This window comes from Falco biarmicus, chromosome 2, assembly GCF_023638135.1.
Source record: "Falco biarmicus isolate bFalBia1 chromosome 2, bFalBia1.pri, whole genome shotgun sequence".
NCBI lineage: Eukaryota > Metazoa > Chordata > Aves > Falconiformes > Falconidae > Falco > Falco biarmicus.
The window spans coordinates 70,874,236-70,897,306 of record NC_079289.1 but is presented as its reverse complement, the minus strand read 5'-3'; the positions used below and the strand labels follow the sequence as shown (position 1 = coordinate 70,897,306).

Below are 23,071 nucleotides of genomic sequence, written 5' to 3'. Positions count from 1 at the left end.
ATTCCTTTTATGGAAAAGTTACATCCTTTTACTAATAATTGCCAATAAAAAAAGAGGTGCTGAATGACTGTTCGGAGTTTTGAAATTGGAAGAAATTGACAGAAGTATTTTAAAAGTCATTGAGTAAGATCTCCCTTATGCACATGTATAGTATTGGAAGTGTGAAGATTCAGTTGTGGAGTACTAGAGTGAGTCATTGAGACACTGTAAAAAAGCTGTTGATTTCTTAAACTGTTGTTGTTGCCCAGATCTGTGCTATTGGAGAATACAGTTAAGATTTTGTACCCAGTTCTTGAATTTTTACACCTGTAAGTATCTTCCTTGTTGAAGTGGTTCTGGAGTATGGAAAGACATCTGAATTTGATCAATAATTAGTTTTCCTGGAAGTATGCTAGATGGAATTAGATTGATGAAGTTTAAGGCCTCTGCTTTTGTAAGGCAAGCCACGTGTGCCTGTCTGAGGGCATCTTCCAGCTCCTGGCTTCTCCCTGTGCTGAGGCAGAACTAGGTGGTTCTGCTGGCCTGGCTTGTGTTTGTGGAGCAGCTTTGCTTGGCCAGGACATATGGCTGCAGCTCTGTCTTTGGGCATCTGGGATTGATACAAAGTTAGAAAACAAGAATCTAAACCAAGAGTGCTATTTTAATATTGGTAACAAAAACATTTGAAGAAAAAAGAAAGCTATTGGTCTTGAGCCATTCAGGAACCGCTGCTCTTGAGCCATTCTTTAGCCTTTCCTGTTTATTTCTTTTATGTTATTGTATCCGGTTTATGTTTTATTGTATTAATACAATTATTACTGACACCCCCCCCCAACGTGTTACTGAGTTACAGAGATACTTAAGTGTGGTCACAATCATATAATTCTGAACAAGAAAATGTTTCAGTCAATGAAACTGCTTTGTATTTTTTCCTGTAACTTTTGTGGGTTATTGATTGTGTTCTGTAGAACTGTACTGGTGAAATAAGCAGTAGTAGAGGATGTTTCCAGATACTTTGTTGTCTTCACTGCTGGATTTTTTGAGCAGAATTTAAGTTTTAGTCTCCTGCAGAGTTCCAAGTGGGAGGTAAGTATAGGAAGAGCAAAGCAATGTTTCTAAAGCAGTCTTTGTCTTCTGGAAATTACAAGTTTTTAACAATATGGACATGGGCTGTTTTTTCCCATGTGGCCTCAGTACCATGAAGTGGATCCAAGATTGTTTATTTACTAGTGTAGATGTAGCTAGAGAAACGCGTGGTGTGTATATAAATTACTGTTATACATTGAGGAAGATGTTTGGATATTGCTATGAAAGATGATACAAACCTATTTAGCTTACTGTTTCACTTAGCCATCACTATATAGAGGAAAACTAACACTTCAGTTATGTCCATTTCCAAGATATGTACTCCTTCTTAGAGATACCACATGATCACGTAAGTGGCTGGTGAAATTACAGTATTCTGACTGGACAGGTTTGTCAGGCTGTTGCTTCCTTTGAATTAGTTGCTCTGTTATTAGTGTTAATGAACGTTTTGCTAAGAAAGGGCAATTTGAGATGAGAAGGGAGCAAAAATGTATCATTTAACAGTATGTTTTACAGCATTTTAATTTTTTTCTTCCAGTGTATCCCTGTATCGGGGAAATTGCCGACCTCTCCGGTTTGAGCCACCAATGCTCGATTTCCATGAACAGTAAGTTGAAAAGTCTTTCGATCTGTTTACTTAGACAAATAAAAAAACCTCAAGAGCATTTAAAACTGATGAAGAAGGTTGTGTACATAAATTGCATTGGTCAGTTGTCTGTAAGTGTAGTTGACCTACTTGTTCCAGAGAGCTGGTGTACTTGGTCTTAAATACCATTGAGCAACCTGTCAGCTGCCATGACTTTGGTAGTGTAGGTACTTGTGCTTACTTTTTAGGTGCTTGTACAGCTGCTCTGCAGAGTGGAAACAGTTTTAAGTCTAGAACTTAGTGTGCTGAGGTGAGATTACCTTTCTGCTTGTACATAACCCATGTCAGAGAGCATCCTCTTTAGCATGTCTGGCTTACTGTTGCTTTGATGGCAGAAACACTTTGTTGGTGGGTCTGCAGTTATTAGAACAGTAACATAGGGTTGTGAAAACACAATTCCAAGCAGAACAGTCTCCAGGAACCTAGCTCTGTGCTCCACCTTGCACCTGGCTGCTGTTTTGATTCTCGGTGGCTGAATGTAATGGTTTACAGCAAACTTATCTGTGACTTCTCTAAAAGATAAAAGGGAGGGAGGACAAAGAAGTCTAACAATGTACCTATTTGTAATCAGTTCCTCTGAGAACTATTTCAGCCTTAACTTTTCTTACCAGTAACTGGTTACTGTGTACAGGTAGCTGCAATCATTCTTGTTAACAGTCAAAATCAGTTCCGGAGTTGATGTACATGGATGTCACCTCTATGCATGATTGATACTTTGACACAATGTAAACTGCAGTGAGGACATGTCAGACATTTTGACGGTTCAAGTGGAAGAAAGAAAACAGCCCAGGTGTGCCACAGCACAGTATTGCTTCCCTCGTTCTCAGCCAGCACTGCTGCTGGATGACAGGCTGCTTTATTTATAGATAACCCACGATATATTAATAAAAATATCGTACCCCTTGTCTGTAGGAAAGACCATTGTATGTTGTGGTGACTACAGATGTGCAAGGAAGCTCCTGTGTATTGGCATGGTGTATAGTTCTGTGTTTCTGAAAGGCTGTAACTGTATATTATTTGCACAGAGTAGTTTTCCAGAAATAACCTTCATAAAAAAAAGCGAACAATGCCACTAAATAGCAAAGCTATATGAAAGTATCTAATTTTACAGAATTTATTTGTGCTCAGTTTAACAGATTTTTAACTTTTACTTCTGAGAATAGATATAATAAATGACTCTGTCCCCTCTTCCTTATTACTTGAAAAATTCACAGTCTCTAGCTTTGGGTGTTGTGTGGTTTTGTTGTTTTGTGGTTTTTGTAATGTCAGTAACTGGTCCTAGGTAAGAGGACACTGAGCTTCTATACTGCATAGCAAAGTACCTAGTGGTAAGCCCTGCTCTACTGGATCTCTCCTATAGCAACATTAGATTATAGTTAATGACTTGTGCCGGTGAGCACTTTACAAACTCAAACTTGTAGAGCAATTTGATCTTTGTTAGTTACTGTAAACTTACCTGTTGTTTTGGTTATACATTGTAAAGGTTTTCAGTTCATACTAATCACAGAACTTGACATTTGAAATGTATTCTTTTTCTACTATGAATTGTTATGTTAATGTGCTTTGAAATACCTTGTTTTTAAAGGTCATCTATAGTTTGCATTCTTATTTGAAAAAAGCTACATGTGTTTCTTTGCTTTGTGGATTTCCAAAGGTGGTGCTTTTTTTGCCCTTTATTCTTCCTAAAAATAGATCCTTGACAGTATCATAAGTACTTTAAGTTGTTCTTAAAGTATTGCTTTCTGTCAGTTAAAATAGCGAATCTCTGTGTTAGGTCTTGGTTCATTATGTGTTCTAGGGTAGTGGGTTTTTTTCTAACAGTATATGATCATTTATCTGTTGTAGTTTAGGTCAATCTCAGGCAGAAACAGTCTTCTGATTTATTAAAACTTCAGTAAGATGTCAAAAACAGCTTTAGTAAATGTTTCAATGGGAAGCCTCAAAGTTCAGTTTAAAATCTGCACTTAGGCATTTAAATAGAAGTGAACCATCTCTGAGAAATGCTGAGTAACTCAACCTTATGGTGGGAACAAGTTGCAGGTGCTAGGCACTTCAGAAGTCAAATAATGCAGATTTAAGCTTTTGGTGCTTTTGCCTTTTAAAGTAGACAGGGTTTTCGCATTCAAATTCTGGCTTTTCTTTCTTTGTTAATTATGGATTTTAGGAAAGGAATAACATGCATATTTATTTTCTGAATAAGTATTATACCTAAATGGTGTTTTGTTAATAGGTGGCATGTAACATTTAGTAGAGCAAACTTGTTCAAAGTCCATTTTATGCTGAGCTATCAACATGTGTCATTCCCAGGCTAAAGAAAGTTGCAATATTTAATTTCAGCTGTAAGCTAACCATTATTCTTGTGACATTTTTGGTCTGCTGAGAGTGTGTGGGTTTAATCAGATGTTTCAAAAACATGCCAACTTGAGCAGGAATAATATTTATTAAAAGTTATTTTATTTAGGAGTCTCAGAAAATTAAAATCGGTATTAAGTTGATAGATACGTCCTGTAGACACACTTCCTGTGTTCTACCAGGAGATGAGATTACAACAGCCTTAAACTTCTGTTTTTTAAAAGTTGGGGGTTTTTAATGCTGTTTTAATGTAAAATAAACACCACCATATTATATCACTTTGAAGGCAGTCCAGGTAATCTCACATTTATCAAAGGAAATGTATGCCATATTTTAGGATATGCAAATCTTAAGCTCACTTGAAGAGATTCCAAATGTTTTCTGTATACATTAAGCCTCTGGGAATGGGGTGGAACTGAGACAAGTTTTCCCATATCACTGCTCCGGGGTATTGCTTGGACTCAGTGTAATACTCATTTGGTTATTTAATATGAAAGCCTCCTGCTTGTGTTTGTGAAGCAACACCAGTCTTCCTCTGGAACAAATTCTGCAACATGTTGGATATCAGAGATTCAGGGCTTTAAAGAAAGCAAACAAGCCCAGAAAACTCCACCCAAAACCAACTCCACAACTAACTGCCTTTACTCTTACCTGTGTTCTGTTCCTTGTAATCTCTCTTTTAATCTTACTGTCCCCTGTTGTTAAATAGAAATGGAATAATTGAGGCATCCTAACACACAAACAGTAACCATTACGTCGTTTTCCATAGCTTTGGGAGTTGGTTGCTCAGAGGCTAATTTGGCAGAACAGTCATTACCTATATGGCTTTGTATTTGAGACAAGTCTTCACAGAATCATAGAATGGTTTGGGTTGGAAGGGACCATCTAGTTCCAACCTGCTTGGCATGGGCAGGGGCACCTTCCACTAGACCAGGTTGCTCATATCAGAGCAGGTAGCCCATCTGGGTGAAGACTGAAGCATCCTGTTGCGGGGCAAATTATATATTTAGTTCTTGTACCTGCTTTGTGGGAGAACTTGAATCTTCATAGATCTTGATACATTGCCTTTATCTGTGTTAACTCAACTCTGACTATATCAAAAGTACACTTTGTAAGTTCTTCACAATTAATTTTTTGGTAGAAGTAATTTTTGGTAGTGGAGCACTTCCGTATCGAGAATTTTAGGATACTAACACAGTATAAGCTATAACTGCTTACCATCACAATTTTAAAATGTGGAATTATTTTAGATGAAATTGACATCTTGCCCATGCTTCATAGAAATTATTGGTAATGTCTAAAAAGATACCTTTAGCAAAAGTAGTATTTAAATCCTTGATACCTTTAGCAAAAGTAATATTTTAATCCTTGATCAGCATATACTTTTGTGGTGAATGGAGGTTCTTGCTTCACTCAGTTTGAGCAAGATCCCATTCTGCAAAGTTTTCTTGTTGTTAGGACACTATTCTGAAAATCTGTCTTTTGCTTTTCAGTTGATAAACAGTCTTGCCTTGCATTTCCTTTGAAATGTTTTCCTTAGGGGATTTTTGTACTGTTTTCACGTTTCTTGTTTGTGAGCTTTAGTATCTGGCAGGATATTCTATGAAAGCTTAAACTGGCCTTGAAAGCAATTGCTTGGTAATGGTCAAATATTTGAGACCTTCTTGCAGATCTTGAGACCTTATGCTAGTTGCTAACATTAGGTTAGCATAACTTTAGCAAATTGATCTGTTTTCTTCAAGAACTCTAATCTCTTACCAGTAAAAAATGGAGAATTCTAGCAACTAGAGAGTTTATCTAAATGTCTAGTTTTCTTACGTTTTAAACAAGTATATTTACAAATGGTAGGTACCTATAATGTACTATGAATACAATTGGCTGCATGTTTGATACACTTCTAATCTGTGAGCATTTAAGATTGCAGCATTTTTTAAAAATTTCAACAAAATGAGATTTTCATTTCCCTTGGAGTTTGTTAAATGTAAGAAACTGTTGACAGTGAAGAGACATTTAGTCCAGATCTACCTCTGTGTTTGTTTGCATATCATGCTAGACTGCAAAATGCTGCCAAAGCAAATAATAGTTTATTATAATCTTAGATTCATTCAAATCACAGTTGGTGACATGACTGGAAAGACTCTACTACTGGTGTTTTGTGTATGGGGTTTTGCTAACTGTTTGGAAAAGGTATGATTTGTTGCATGAGATCTAAGTTAGATTCCTGACATAAAATGGGGCATTTGCTCCATTTAGTATGTTACGTGAGCACTTTTTGTCAAGTATAATATAAAATAACTTTCTTGATTTGTTAAAATCCAGTGAAATCTGGAAGCTAGGAAACAATTGGTCTATAGACTAGTATATATACAAAAGCAAAGCCCTTCTGTTTGCTTTTGCTTTTCCAAATTTGAGACACATTTGCATTCTTGAACTTAAGCACTTTAGTTACTCTAACTTCAGCTAAAAAGCAAATTGTCTGTGTCACTCAACCAGTGATGCATACAGTTTCATGTAAAACAGGAGGGATGCTTTAGCCACTAGTTCTTCAGTCTTGTACATCATGCAGGCTTCCTTCACATAAGGAATTAGCATTTTCTTCAGAATGGGGTACAAAAGCCATTCCCTTGCAGTCTGAAGAGGGAATCTTGTAAGACAAGCTCCTTTAATTTCATTAAAAGTAGCTGGATACATTACAAGTCGACACCCAAGTTCTTACGTTGGAGTTCACTCTCCCTGTTCTGACTGGAGAACTTTCTGCATTGGTTCATGAAGTTCCCAAGCTGCATATACTTAGAGGCTAGGAGAGTTTTCTGGGCACCTGACTCCATATGCTTTCTGCATTATTACACTTCCGCCTTCCAGACATCTGCTATTTCACTCCTGTCTGACACAGGATGGTGATTTAACCCGTATAAAACTTCTGATATGCTGTGCAACAACTGGTCTTACAGTAGTTTCAAAAGATGCTAAAAGAAAAAAAAAAAACTTAGGGGAAAACATATTTGTTAAACTCTCAAATTCATGAGGAATTTACCTGAATTGAATCTTGGGTATATTTATCTCAGCATTCCAAAAATCTTAAGCGGGAAGCTTTTGGTTGACTGAAGTTTTCTCTCCAGTCTCATTGGAAAGAATAGGAGATGGAAGAGGAAAAATATATCTGCTGAATTTATATTCTTTGCTTTTCAGTAGTAGATTTGTATCAGTTTTCATAAATCAAGTGAGCATTTTACAGAGGTGTCTAAATTACATGCAGTGAGAAAAAAAAATGAAATTACTCTTTTAAAAAAGGGTGTTTTCTCAATGTGTATTTGCTTCACAGAGAATAGCTAGATATTTTTGCAAGTTAAGTTTGGGCCAATAACTCAAATACTCACGTCCTCAACTTTTTGCAGGAGCTTTTTTTGCTAAAAGAATCTACCACTTGATCCGTAGAGCAGCAATGAATTCCATTACAAGGACATGCTTACAATACACTGCAGATACTAACTCAGACTTCAGCAAGAGTTGAGTTGCAGCAGTAAGGAATGTGAACACAGGCTTCTACCCATTTGAACAGGCACCTCACCCTTGTTAATTAACATCTTCTCATCTAGGTTGTGGTATCTGGTTTTTATCAGTGTAGGTGGACCTAGCATTATGCAAGGACAATAGGTCGGGAACAAAATCTTACGTGCTTTGACAGTTCGTGTTTGCCTGAAGGTGTGTGTCTGTACCAGCTTCTTGCAATGAAGTGTGCTAGCTGTGACTGCTCCAGGAAATGCTGCTGTAAAATTTGGCACCAGGTAGCACTGTACCTGTGCAGGGCATTGCAGCTCCATAATCCGCAGCCTGGAGAGCATCCCTTTTGTGATTATTGCTTGGGATGTAGGTTCATTAAAGGTGTCTGCTTTACCTGGATTTTGCTATATCTGATGGCAGAAAAAACAAGTGAGGTTTGTCCTGTTTCTGTAGATTTGGCTAAGATCAAGCTTAAAGAATATAAGAAAAGCTGTATCTGAGCAAAACTTAATACTGGATTCATTTCAAAATCAGAATGGTCAACAAAACAGTGAAATAAAACATAGTCCTAGCAACAAAATTATTTTTTAGTGACTTGTGCCTTTATCACCTATAATTATACGGCAGTAGTTTAATCTGGAATCTGAAGCTGGTGAACTGTGATATCTGTCATGGTGGTTCCCTACTAGTTGTATTTATAGGCTTTAGCTTCTCAGATATACTGTCTTATATTCCCCTCTTTTCAGAACTGGTAAAGCATGAAGGTCTTAAAAGACTGTTAATATTTGAAACACTTCCTGGGATAATGAGTTTTACTTCCAGACTCCCTTTCTGACAGGAACAGCCTGGCACTTCAGTAGTACCAGTTCATTCAACATAGTTTTCTTGGCTTCGTGGTGTTTCACACATAATGCATCATAGTAAGTGTCACTTAAGTCAATTCTCATCTTAGCTTTTCAGTACACAGCTGGCTCTCTGTAGAGACCACAGGTCATGTTGTTTGCTCACAAGTAATACAGTACTTAAAATCTACCTTATCATCTCACATCCTGCTGTTGTGGTCGACAGGAACTGTTCTGCTTCATTCTTGGTTTTGGCTCTTAGGCGCCTTTTACAAAGACTGGTTGGAGTGCATTGTAAGAGAAGAGGAGGATGGTTTCCCCTGCTTGAGGAACTACTGAATCCACTCTGGGAAAGAGAAATACCCAGAAAATGCACTGTGGCAAGCAAAATATTTGCAACAAGGTGCTGGGAGCATGTCTTCTACTAAGGAGAATGAGAAATTGCAGTGAGAACTAGGGAACTGATGGCTGATCCTCAGGAGAGACTGAAAGAGCTTTCTTCAGTGTTGGAGGAGTTGGACTATTTTATTTCTCTCTTTTTTTTCCTTCCCTGTTTTTTTTTTTTAATTATTATTATTCAAGCATGACCACTTTCTCTAAACAGCAAATTCACCATGAAATTGCTGACTGTTACAAAAGCTTGCTTATACTTTTCACAGATACCAAGCAGATAAAATACTCAAGCCCATCTGTACTGATGTCAGTGAAGGAGTGTTTGAAGCAGTGGGTTCAGAATTCAGGGGGTGCTGGGCAACTCCATATCAGCAGACACTCAGTGGTGTTTTTGTGGGTGTTTGTGTTCTCAGTTGGGTTTTTTTTCGTGTATGTGTGTGTGTTCTTTTTTGGTTTTGTTTTTGGGTTTTTTTTTTTTGGTTTTTAGGTGTTTGGGTTTTTTTGGTTGGTTTTTTTTTTCCTGGGGGTGGGGTAGAGATGGGCAACTTTGGAGGGGTGGCTTTCATTCAGATTCCTGTGGTATGATAAGCTTTTTCCCCTAGCAAAGGGAGAACAGGTGTATAGGTTTACGGTTTGATTTCATTGATCAACGGTGTAGCAGTTAGAGCAGTTAATGCAAAACATCACAGCTGATAAACCATTTCCGTTTCTAATATCCCCATGTATACTGGCAACAGGCACAGATACTTTTATGTTATAGCTTAACCTGGATATTAGTATGGGTTTTTGTATTTTGTATGGGTTTTAAAAGGTGAGGAAAGAAACTGTAATCTTCATTATTAGTTAAGTTAGAGAAGTCAAAATGAGATTTTCTTGATAGTAAAAGAAGGATGAAGAACTTTCTTTTTTTTTGCTGGTGGAGACGTGAAATCAGGAGGACTCAGCAAGCAAAGCAAAGAGATTTACAGTAGCAGAGTGCAGATATATTCTACTGTTAGTGAAGGTGCAGTTCATTGAAGGTTAATAATTGTGTCTTTGAAATAGTATAATGGTCTTTGGCATCTGTCTGTTTAGCCCATGTTTCATAAGTAGAAGGTTCAGTTACTGCAACCACTTTGTAAATTATGGTATAGTTTGATTACTGTCACTAAATCCTCCATCCAGTGCAAGCTTTAATTTACAGCAAACTTGCATTGCTCTATCTATTGAGACACACCCTCCCTCCTCAAATTTAAGAACTGTGCAACTACAACAGCGCTTAATAATTTAACCTGTTAACTGAGGATGGCAGAACAGCTGCCTGTCATTGCTTATCATCACTTCAGGTACTACAGATAGTAATTCTTGTCAATAGTTTTGTGGTCCTTGCAGTGTTTGGAGCAGGTGACGTGGGAAGGAGTGCTATGTAAGTGTAGCCTGAAAGTTGAGCTAACTATTTTGAATTCCAAAATTTAATTTGGAGAAAATTGTAATCTACACACTTTATTAGTGATGCTTAACACATTTGTGTTAAAGGGCATGACAAAAATTCTGAAGAGATATCAAAGTCTAAAAAATAATCAGTGAAACTGAAGCATTTATTGTCATGTCAGCTGTTGTAAGCAAAAAGGAAGAAGCCTAAAGCTTGTGTGGAGTAAATTGTTAGTATGTCTTGTTACTGAAAAAGCATGCTGTTATTAAACTGTTTGACTTCTATGTTTTAGACATGAAATTCTAAAATTTAATCTCAAACATTTCTTATTTTTTCCTTAAGGTATGAATTCAAATGCAATATATAAATAAAATAGTTTTTGTTGCACATGTCCGTGTACTTAATTCTGTAGAGCATATTATAAAATATAGTACCAGAAAAAAATCTGAGTAAGATTGCTTACAATTTACCAGGAAAAATAATTGTGTTCTGTTGATTTTAAATAGCTGTGTGCAACCTTTCTTAAGATATAATTATTCAGAGGTTCTAGCACAGGAATAAAAAACTTTGTCTCTTTTGATACTGAAGTAAAATTCTGCAAAACAGAATTTCATTTTGGATAGGTATCATTTTAGAGGGTGGTACAATGCTAGGTAGCCCTTCAGAAAAAGTAATTAATAAAATAATGGAAAAGATGTTAACTAAGTAATTCTTCAAGGTAGAATTTATATATGTTAATTGAAAAAACATGTAATGCAAAGTTCTGTAGTCAGTGTTCATCAGTGTTATGCTCCGATCTGGTTTAATGGGACAGAGGCCAATGCTTGATTTGCTAGAATTGTAACACTTTAAAAATATTCTCTCTGTTTTGACAGGCCAGTTGGAATGCCAAAAATGGAAAAAGTTTACCTACATAACCCTAGCTCAGAGGAAACAATTACATTAGTATCAATATCTGCTACAACATCACATTTTCATGCATCATTTTTTCAAAACAGGGTAAGTTATTCTGCTTTCTCAAAATGAGCTTTTCCTTCCACCTTCCCACCCTGAATGGCGGCTTGATTTCCCTCCCTTCTTTAAATGTGCTACTTGCTGCAGTAATTACATACCTAAAAATATTCAGATACTGCAGTTCTTGATGTCATGTCAATTACCAAGCAAATTTGAACTGAGCACGAGAAACACAAATCCTGCTGGAAGAGAAGGAACGATACATTGCATGGGAGGGGTGCAGACGCTATGTTGGAAGTGTATACCGTAACTGATGGTTGAACAGCAGATCTCCTTTGTTGCTGAAGTGACTAAGTGTACGTTGCCTTAAAGCACATACAGGAACAAGCTGTTTCTATAATATCTCTGAAAATTGTAAGTCCAGTGAAGTGGTGCTAGTGTGAAGCAGCTGCCCCAGCACACTTAAAACTACTGCAGTCATGTTACAGGAACTTGGAAGTTAAAAAGCACTGTGTCAGCACGGTTAACTCATAACCACATTGCTGTCAGATATAGTCCTCTAGTTTCAGTTTTGTCTGCAGGGCCTGTGGCTTAGCAGAGGCCATGTAAACACCAAAAACTTCAGAAAACATGTCTATAAGCAACACTTCTCAGTTATGGAAGTAGTGTAGTAATTGCCTTTCTCCAGTGTTCTGTAAACTGTCGGTCCAAAATATTTCCGTGATAAGCTGAACTTGTAAGTTTAGAATTCAACATAAAAAATCAATTAAATATGATCCTGCACTAAGTAATAGTTTTAAATATTGGTATTTTAATTATTTTGTTAAGCATTTTTATATGTCTGAAACTTCTATTCTTTTTTTTTCTTTTTTCTTTCCCCCAAATCTGCAATAGACTTTCTAACTTCAGTTTTCCGTAAAGAACACACAGAGATCTTCTGTTGCACAAAAACTATTGTTCATCTGCAGGGTGGAATGTCTTCACTAAACAGTTTTGCTTATTATTCTGTTTCCTTGCTTTTATTTTTTTCCAGAAAATTCTTCCAGGAGGGAATACATCCTTTGATGTAGTTTTTCTTGCAAGAGTAGTTGGAAATGTAGAGAATACTTTATTTATTAACACTTCTAATCACGGTGTATTTACTTATCAGGTAAGAGAAATTACACTCTTTTAGAAAAAGTTTTGAAGTATGAGTCTATCAAAGCAGTATCTATTATGGCATGCTCAACTATCCAAGGATATTTGCACGACAGTGGATTTGTTTTTTAATCAGCCCAGTTGAAGAAGTTTCCATTCCTGGTGCTTGTTGTAACACAGAGGTATACCATTGTAAATATCTGTAGGGCAGTACTGTAAGCCAGATCGATTAAATTATGTAGGGTTAAAAATCCTCCCAACTTTTTTCTGTGTGTTATTTTAGTGGCTCATTGCAGTGACCTAGCTCATTCCTTAGCTCTGTACTCATCTGATCCAGTGACAAGACAATGTTATTCATTAAGCTGGCAAAAAAATTACTCACTCGAGATTCAGAAAGATAAACCAGACAGATGAGAGAGTCTAAAAAGTCTGAGAAATCCTCTTAGTGAAAGAATATGACTCTTACCTTGGCAGTGTGTTGAAAACAACAAAAAAGCTTCCCATATGGATAGTCCGTTCCATAATGGTATGATTAAAGGATATTTCATATCTTTTTAACCTTTAGCTGGTATCTAGTGTTTTAAGAGTATCGGAAAAAAAGATGGTATTTTGAGTTCCTGTATTCGAAGTATGTCAGTGTAAGTAAGTAGTAGCTAAGAGAAATACTATTCACTTTTCTTTATTTCAGTGGTTTAGCGTGATACTGATTTTAAATGTTCAGTTAGAAGTCTGCTATAAAATTAATTGAAAAGGGTGCTTGGTAGATTACTAAAATTGGTGCACAACATACGTTAGGCTCTGCAAGAATTACATACAGCTACTTAAGCTTGGTTTTCTTTTTCTGAACCAGGTGTTTGGGATTGGAGTACCGAACCCCTATCGATTGCGCCCATTTATTGGGGCACGAGTTCCTGTAAATAGCAGTTTTTCTCCTATAATAAATATACATAACCCTCACAGTGAACCTTTGCAGGTAAGCCTAAGAGAAAAATCATTAAATGCTTAGTTAAATTTATGATGTTAAACTGAAATTTTGTTTATTTTGGTATTTCTTAAAATTCTGTTTGGACTTTAAAGCTATTTGAAGCCAGGTCTTTCATGTTGTATCAATGTTTTTCTGTTTAAATGCAAATCAGTTATTCTAGAAGTTGTACATTATGCTCATAGACCTCTTAATTTGCTAAATTGAGGTTTTACTGTGGCATTTCCATTTTTTAAATGGTCGTAATTACTGCAAAATAAATAATTAAACTTCAGTGGTAATTAAGACAAATACTGAAGCAAATAAGGTAGAACAGATCTTGTGTTTTAATCCAGGCATGCTTCTTAGCTGCCTTCTACTTGTTTTGCGCAACATAAGGTATCTTTGCGGTGTACCCTTACTACTAGTACCTAGTAAGGTTGACAAGCGTTCTTACGTTAAGACAGGATTGATGTCTGTACCTAACCCAACAAGTAAATGAATAGTCCACTGACAAACATGATCTGATTCTCTTAAGTGATCCACAAACTCTGAAATGCACATAATTTCTATGTTATATATATAATAAATATATAAATAAACAGAAAGCACATAATTTGTAGCAAATCACTGTGTCATCATGAAAAGTGAAATTATAAGATACTCCCATGGTCAAATAGTTCATAACCATTGCATATTATAATACCTGATAACTAAAACAGATCCCTTTGAAGTTGAGGGCTAACATATTCCTGTCATCCATCCTAGGTGGTAGAAATGTATTCCAGTGGAGGTGATCTCCATTTAGAGCTTCCAACAGGTCAGCAAGGAGGTACAAGGAAGCTATGGGTGAGTAGTCATGTCTTGCAGCGTTCATTGCACTTGTTTGGAGAGGTTTTATTTTGATAAGATTTTAGGTTTTGGGGAGTTTTACTAGCTTTCTTTCTTGTCATGTAATCATTAAAAATACCCCATAAAAATTGAAATGATAACAGGGTCTGTTAATTGTATGGTAATAGGAATTGAAGGAAAGGTTTAATTAAAAGAAGCCATCTGTATTGAGCTGTGCTTTTTTGAAATGAGAGGAGTAAGAAGTTTCCCAGTAGAATGAATTACACCTACCTGAGCATTCAGGACAGTGTAGTCTTGATGGGCTGTGAGCTGGATCTACCCACAGGAAAAATATATGGATTTTTTCTTTGAAACTGACAAAGTCCTTCCTGCAAATCACTATGAATGCATATACAGGTTGACAAAGCAGCTGAATGAGCTTAGGGAAGAAGAATCTATTAAGGACTACTAAATAAAACAGCACTGTGTCTAGCTGCAGTAAATCCTAGATCATGAGTTGAGAGTGCCTGGAAACTTTTCTGGAAAATATTCGTACATGTATGCCCCGCATTTACTCTTTACTCTTTGTGTCTGCTGTTGGGAATGGTGTAGTGGGTTAGGTTGGATGAACTCATGGTCTGGCTCATTAAATCTGTTTTGTTGTGTTCTTAATGTAGTTTTGAAGTAAAACAGACTGGTATCTTTAAGTGAAATAAATTGCATAAGCATCCTGAAGGTAAAGTATTGGCTTTGTGCTGTATATCACACTGTTGGTAATGTCCAACTAGATGTAAAAACTGTTTTCCTCTTTAGTGAGAATTATTCCTTTTTTTGATGACTGTTTTTTGTCTGGGAGAGACTTTAAAGTCACTGGGCTCCAAAACTGGTGTCTTGATCAAGAGTATCATTACAGTTATTGACAGTTGCATCTATTGTAATGAGTAAAGCCAGGCTATTACCAAGTGAGCCAAGAAGGACAATAACAAAACTTAATTTCTGGCTTTTCTGGAGGAAGGCCATGAGAACGGCAGTATCTTAGTTTTAGATACAAAAGTTACAAACAAGTCTGAATATAGATCACAAGCATTTTTAAAAAATGCAGGGGAAAGAGTAAACAGATGCTGAGGGTTAGACGTAAACATTAAAATGGATTTTAAAAATTGATGGCCCTAATGTTTTGATATCAGTTTAGTCAAATGGCATTGCTCCTAAAGATAGATAGACCCTTTCTTGTTGTCAAAAGAGCTCAAAGGCAGCGTTGAGTTCTGTAGCCATTAGCAGGTATGTAACGAACATGTTGGAGGCACAAACAAAAGAATGGAAGATTTTTGAATGTCTGGTTTCTTTCTAGTTCTGTTTCTTAAGCATGTAGCTTTTCAGGTTCTCTAGGCCAAGTTGCCAGTTAAAGCAATGATGACATTCATGTGAAGCTTCCAGTCTATTGCATGGAAAAGCAGTTAGGTTAATACCAGTCAGCACTGATCCTCTTAGTTTTAGTATCAGCCACTGGTACTTCAAAACAATAAGGCGACTAGAAGAAATTAAACCAGTAGGAGGAAACACCCAGATATATCATTGTATTGGCTATGCCAGGAGCGCACTGCAGTTAGAAAAAGCTGCAAAGTAGAAGAATATATTTGAAATATGGTGATAGTACTTTGACTAATGGATGTACGTCATAGTCTAAAATTGTTTTGATGCCAAATGTTTGGATGATTGGATGAAGCAGTCTGCATGCAGGATTATTTTTATAATCGCTGTTCAAAGTTACTTCAGGGATCTGACAACCCTTGGATCCCTGGTTACACATATGGAAGAGTCTAATCATATCCTTTTGAAACATTAATGAACGGCTGCATTATGTTAGGTCTGTGAATAAGTGCAAAAACAGAACTTGAAAGCTTCTTCGTTTAGGGACTTACCAAGTAGTAGCAGTTGAAACTAGTTACTTTGATATTCAACAGTTTTCAAAGACTACATCTGCAGTCATGGTGCCATGGAAAATATGGCTTGACCTCCAGAATGGATTGGTATGAGTTTGTACTACAGAAAGTGCAGAAAAGATGTATTAGGCAATCAGTATATGGATTATGCCCTGTCCAGGTTCCTTCATCAAAAGCACAAAAAAGGAGGCCAGGTGCCAACTGAAACATCATCAATTGACACAAGGACTACTCATCAAAAATCCCTACTTTCTGCCATATTTGTTAGCATCTAAAGTGGAAGAAGCTCCAAATTTCAAATCAAGGATTTAATCTTCTATTTGAGGGAAGGAAAGAAAAAAAGAAGAAAAATCCGGTTCCCCAGCCCTTTCTGTAACGTGATGAAGAAGAATATGCAGTATTTCTGAACTAGTCTTGTACTGCAGCTGTGTCCAACATATATAGAAAAAGTTGTCTTTAAAACCCTGAATGCAGATTGGAGCTGATGGAGTAGGCTTAGTAGAAACTAAAACACATTTTGACTTTTTGCTGTAAATTGCTCTGTGATTAATGAACCTGCAGCTCCCCAAGCTTCTGGCTACTTGCAGTTCTGCACTATTTGAATTTGTGTTTAGCACTGAAACAGTATGCCGTCTGTCTGCTTTGGAGAAAAAACAGTTGGAATATGCAAAACCAGTATTTGACGTTACTGCACTCAGTAACATTGTTATGAATAGGTTTTGTTTATAGGTAGATTCTGTTGATGCAGTCTACTGTCTTTTTACCACAATTTTAATACATAAAACTTAATTAAATGGGAGATGAAAGTCCTTTTGCATATACTTATTTTTAATCAGTGTCATATGAGATTGCAACTATCCTTACTAAATTTAATGCTAATGATAAGAACATGCAGCCTATCTCTTACTGCTATTGCAGCTTTTTCTCTTAATACAATTATAGTCAATACTTCTATTGTAAATTTTTTGTGTGGCAGCTTTTTTTGTAATTACCACATTCTCATAGATGTGCTTTGATTATTTATCAGGAAATACCTCCCTATGAAACAAAAGGAGTGATGAGAGCCAGCTTTTCTTCAAGAGAAGCAGATAATCATACAGCCTTCATTAGAATAAAAACAAATGCCTCAGACAACACAGAATTTATCATTCTCCCTGTTGAAGTAGAAGTTACAACAGGTTTGTAGAAAAGTGGTTGGGGTTTTGTTGTAATTTTTTTTTTTTTTTTTTTTTACTTTTAAAGTTCTTCAGCTTAATTAACTTTAACTATAATAAGAAAGTGGTAACTTTTCTTTTTGTTCTTAAAGCACCGGGAATCTATTCATCAACAGAAATGCTAGATTTTGGTACGCTACGAACGCAAGGTAAACTATACTTCTGGTATCAAAAGTATTTGTAAGGAGTAGGGTGGGGAAAGCCCACTTATCTTTATACTATTCCAGGTTGCTTGTGGAATGATGCTTTTTAAAAGCCAAAGTTTCAAAAGCAGGATAATAATGTGTTGCAACAGTGCACAAATGTATTCACCTGCAAGTATAGTTGAGATGTGTGCAAGCAAACAGTGCTTTGCACCTCCAGTTAGAAGTCTAGTAATAACATTACTCTTACACAGTTGCACATGGCTTAGTCTTAAAACCATTGTCAGTTTACTGAAGCTGTGAACTTGTTTTGAAATACTGTTTTACATCTGCGTAAATTTAAATAATTCTCAGACACAGGAAATAGTGAAAATGTGCAAAACAATCAAATTTGATACTTACAATAAGATTTTTTTTTTTTTTTTGGATTGCCACTTAAAAATTTTGGCTTAACATTTCCATTTTAAATTAATACTGTTTAGTGAAAAAAAATAATAAATGTGGCAGAAACTAGTAAAACTGAAGGTATCTTTTGAAACTGTAAGAGGGACTCATTACTGAAGAAAGACACTATATACCTTCTTTCAACTAGAAAAGGTAGCTTCTGAAGTACTTTTCCTTGCAACTTACTTAACACGTAAATGTTTTTAAGTAAGATTAGTTTCTGCTGGGTATTGCTGTGTCTGGCAAAATCATTCATCTTAGTATTTTTAGCCTGTTCATTTCTTAATGTGTTAGAAATATGAGCGGTTAGCCGGATCATGTAATACCTACTAATACACATTTTTAAGTGTGTCAAATTGTTGGGACTAGCTATTTTGACTGGCTGTACTGTCATGTTACTCTAACTCTGTAACGCTGAACAACAGTGGATTTGTATGAGAAACCAGCTAGTGCAGATGACTTTGTATAAGGTTCTTATGTTAAAGTAGCCTAATAGCCAGGTGTGTTTTTTGTTCTTTAACAGATCTGCCAAAAATTTTAAATCTGCATTTATTAAATTCAGGAACAAAAGATGTGCCAATTACAGTAAGTTTTATTTCCTTTCAATTTGAAACTTTCTACTTGGCTTTACTTTCTCTCATAAAAATTGATCATTCACAGGTTCACCATGTAGTATCCAGACTTAGAAGCTAGGTGATGTGTGACTAAAAACATCATAGTAAGACAAATAATCTATATGCATGGTAATATTCATTTGCTTCGTAGCCTTATTTTTGAATGTCTGTTTCAGCATTTATAGGCTCTCCTTGCAATATCTGAGCCTCTGGAAGCTTTTATACTTGAGAACAGTAACTCCTGTTCAGTGAACAAGAGATTAATGCAGAGTCTGTGGGATTCTTTGTTCTCATCACACGCTCCATGAGAGTGTATAAAGTGGTTGCCCAACATAATCTTTTAAGATGAGCAAAGAGTAGCTTTCAAAAGCAGACGGTAAAATGGCCCTTGTTTTCTTGAGGTGATCTGCTTTGTAGCCTGAAATAAGAAAAAAGCCTGCAAACACTCTAGAGCCCTTTTCAGTGAGATAACTACAGCTGCACATAAAGTGCAGCCAGCTTCAGAAATCTAGGTTTTGGATTTTTCTGCTATTTTTATTACAGAATTCTGACTCTAGTCTGGTAGTCTGCCTTGGTTCATTCATACCTTTTTCCTGTGTAATTTTTCTCATTACCCACTATTTTTCTCACTTCTTCCCTCTCGCCTTCCTGTTTTCCTTGTTTTCCAGATTTAGTTGTATAGCTAGCTATACCTTGCCCCAGGGCACTTCAAAAATTGTTGAAGTGTTGAAAAGAAACCAGAGGAGCCAGAAGAATGACTGAAGGATTGGCAAAGGTTTCTTACTGAGCTCTTGGAGAGCATTTCTGTGTTTTTAAAGCTTACAGCTGTAACTGTAGGCAATAGTCTTTTAATAGTAGAGGTCTAACAAAAACTTGAAGTAAGATACTGGAAACTGAGGCTACATGAATTTAAGATAGAAATAGAACACATTTTTAGTAATGAGGATAACTTTCCACTGTGATAATAGTCTATTGCAGTACTTCCTAAATTGTTGTTCACTAATAATTTTCAAATCAAGAAACTTGCAATATAGCGCAAACAGTATTAAATTCATCTAAGTCCTAATGCTTATTGAATTAATGAGGTCAGGTGTTTCTATAAGGTCTCTTGTGGCCTTGTAAGCTATGAACCAGCTTCCATGGAGGGTTTTTATTTAAAAAAAGACCTGGATATGATTTTTACAGTCACAGGGATGGTAAATAGATTAAATTATTTTTTCAGCACTGTCTGCTATCTTACATCATGTCCATCATCTTAGATTTGACAAGCTTTTGGCATAGGCACAGTTTTTTGTGTGTGTGTGTGCTTTTCAAATGTGTAATATACTTCCTGAATGCAATGCAAATAACCATATATTCAAACCACTGCTATCACTTCTAATATCTGATCATGTAGTACCTAATTCATACTCCTCCATTAGACGGGGAAAAAAAAACCAACAAAAAAAACCCCTACTTTTTTTCTTTTAAGCTATGGTCTTTGGGCCGTAGACTGTAAACCATAGACTATGGTCTAATGGAAGGTTATAGTTTGGTAACCATTATACATGTCATGACAGAACTTTTCTGGGTGAATGACTCTTCTGCAGTGTATCAAAGCGGTAAATTTGGTGGTCTTAAAGCTTTTAGGACTCACTTCTGCAGTAATAAAGTTACCGCATAGGTCCAGATATGATATATTTCTCAGTGTCACGTATGGCACATCAAGCCAATTGTTCTTCTCATTAAGGCGCAGCTTCGTTGTGAAGTTTGTAACCTTTCTAGCATTTGAAGCACTCTGTGAATGTCTGGTGCTGTGCCAATCAAGGAATTTCAAAGTGGTAAGCAAGAGTAAAGAGTTTTGGGAAGGAACCTGGTGAATAGCTTGCTTCTGAGAAAGCGTGAGAAATGGATTTCTGACCCTTTAAAGATACAGTTTAAAAGCTGCGAGACAGAGCTCTGTGACAAATTTCATCTTAATGTCAGAAGAAAAGGCCAAGGCTATATTTAGCGTGTATTTAAGCTGGGTGCTGGAGGAACTAAATATCTTCAGGTCATCTGTGTATGAGAGTCTGCTCATGCTGTTGCCAGAGTTGTAGTTGTTCTGCCTTTAAATACTTAGTCATGCTGTGGTCCAACAAATTGGTTGAGGAAAATAAGAGTGAGTCACTTGACTTTCTTTTTGAGTATTAGAACTCTTTATAAAAACTTCCTTAATTACATTTTGGTGGGTTTTCTCCATTAGAATAGTGTCTGTTTCGGGACCAGATGAACTGTTGTCATGCTGCAACAATTAAGTCACACTGTCAAAAATCTAGTAAACATCGATTGTTGAACAGTTTCATTCTAGAGAAGGGATAAAAGAAAATTTTGTGTTTCCTTAAGACAATTTAAGCTTACTTGATTGCTGAAAGCAAAGGCACATATAAAAATTGAGCTCCTGATCATGTTTAATTCATGAAGAACCAGGAACTTCAGGACACCCGTATATTGAAGCTGAGTTCTGTCAGTTTGAAAACAAAAGTGTTTGTATAAGAAAGTATTTCCTTCTGTCACAATTCACATACTTTAGAGCAGATTGTTTTTTCTTTTATCAACCTGCAAGAAGTAGTTTACTTCTGTCTTATGTTTTCAGTTTGCACATTTGAGTGCACTCATCTCAAAGTTATCAAGGCAAAGTTACCTTAAAGGATTAAAATCTAGTTTTTTCCATGGCTGTTCTGGATGGTGCTTTATGGTGAAAGTGAACTTTAGTTAGGATGTGCCTCTGTTGATACTGAAGGCAGAGTTACTACTGACAAAATAATTGTAGAAGTGAATAAAACAGTACAGAGGTGGTTCTGACACTAGTTGAACCAGCCTTAGTCTGCTGCCACAGGGCTTTTCCCTCTTGCAGCAGGGAAGCTGTGTCTTTTCTATCTGTAAGCAAGAGTCTACAGCCTACTCAGTCTTTAGAGCAATATGCTAGGTGGACAAGCCAAAACTGTGTTTGGGACTCTGCTGACAGGTAAACAGTGTGAATGAACATGTGCCTGTGTTTCAGCCCATACTCTTCCTCTCATTAGTTTATTAGAATACCTGTAGTCTGAGAGTCCTTAAACCTCTGAAGTCTTTCCCAAAAATTGCTGCAATAGCACAAGGCTTTCTCCCCCCTCTATGTTCTCTAGAATGTTTAAGGTCCTAATTTTTTGACCTTACATTGAATATTGAATGTATCTTCATACAGCAGAGTCAGGAATTTTGACTGGGACACTGCATGGGAGAGCTATGTGTTACTGAAGCATGTCTATTTTAAATTATTCTTTCCCACAGAAGTTGCTGTGAGATTTTCTGAGAATTGGTGGTATTAGATTCTTGGTGGAAATTGTTTTGCATGTATTCTCATGACCTGGCCATATTTGATGATTCTTAAGGTGCATCTCAGGACAAGATTTGCTTGGGCTTTATTTGAAATAGGTTAAAATTTGAGGAAAGTGAAGATAAAAAAATTCTTAAGGATGTTTGGTTTTCCTTTATAATTCTGTGTTTCCTTTCATAGAATGCAATCAAGCAACAAATGAGAAATGTGCATGACATAGTTAAGACATTTGTAAATGCCTTCCTTAACTAAATTCAGTAGATGTAGACATGAGTAAATACATCTAGGTTTGTTACACTTGTGATTTAAGAAATACACCTCTGAAACCTGTGATTTTTCTGGCAACAGGGTGTTCTTTTGAATATTTCAGATTTTATTTACTAAATGAAATCAGCATAATTTCAAACATCAATAATTAAAACCCCAGCCTTTTGCATGAAAAGAGCTACTAGAAACAGTTATCCTTTCTGCCATGCAAAAGTTGTGAACTTGATTGCAGCTTTGGTTTCATCTGCTTTAAGAGGTGTTCTATTCTAAAGACACCTCAGGGTCTCAGTTTCATACAAGGAAATTGTGATAATTATGAATTGAGTCGTGAAGAGAAACAGCAAATATCTGCACCACGTGTAAGCAGATGGTTGGCAAAGGTCAGTACTATAAATCCAAATTACAAAATTTCTAGGTGAGTTAACAGAGATTATTGATTAGCTGCAGGAGCAGTGCTGCTTGTTCCCTCTAGGATCACATGGTCTGCAGAACTTAGTTATGTATGCATAATTTTATGGCTTTAATTTACAATCAAGGACAGCTTAGCTTGGTGATTGGTTTGTACTGCTAGCTGTCTGCCTTGCTTCTCTCTGACCAAGAAAGGCTCAGCTGCTTGTGAAGCAGGTGCTAAACCTCTGCAGCCCAGCATAAGGTTAACCAGCACTCATTTCACTTTCTTTAATACAGCATCCTGTAATTTGCAGTAGCTTAACAGCTGCTACATGAGCAGCTGAGCTGTTCTTGCAGCAGGAGAAGACAGCTGGGAGGGAGGAATTGTGGCAGCCATCCTAATTCTAGGCAAAACAAGAATAAGAGCATTTAAATGGTCCATGCCCAGTTTTTCTCCATGGAATCTAGATAAAGAGTTTGCTAGCAATCTTTATAGAGTCTTCAGATGTTGACGTGGAATCCATAATCCTGCCGGATAGCAATGAGTATCTACAAATCAGCTCTGGCTAATAACTGACACAATTGCTATTCCAGTAATACCCAATTTACCTTTTCCATTTAGTTTA

The 23,071-nt window shown here is 36.5% G+C and overlaps 1 protein-coding gene across 1 annotated transcript in view; it reads left to right on the top strand.

The window, feature by feature from the left end:
* The window catches only part of TMEM131 (transmembrane protein 131), a 103,308-nt gene that overhangs the window by 40,251 nt on the left and 39,986 nt on the right, over positions 1-23,071 (top strand). Inside the window, exons 4-11 of the mRNA XM_056327476.1 lie at positions 1,604-1,672; positions 11,086-11,209; positions 12,198-12,314; positions 13,152-13,274; positions 14,031-14,111; positions 17,064-17,214; positions 17,343-17,399; positions 18,361-18,422. Coding sequence (XP_056183451.1) covers positions 1,604-1,672; positions 11,086-11,209; positions 12,198-12,314; positions 13,152-13,274; positions 14,031-14,111; positions 17,064-17,214; positions 17,343-17,399; positions 18,361-18,422 — 784 coding nt within the window. The remainder of the gene's footprint in view (positions 1-1,603; positions 1,673-11,085; positions 11,210-12,197; positions 12,315-13,151; positions 13,275-14,030; positions 14,112-17,063; positions 17,215-17,342; positions 17,400-18,360; positions 18,423-23,071) is intronic.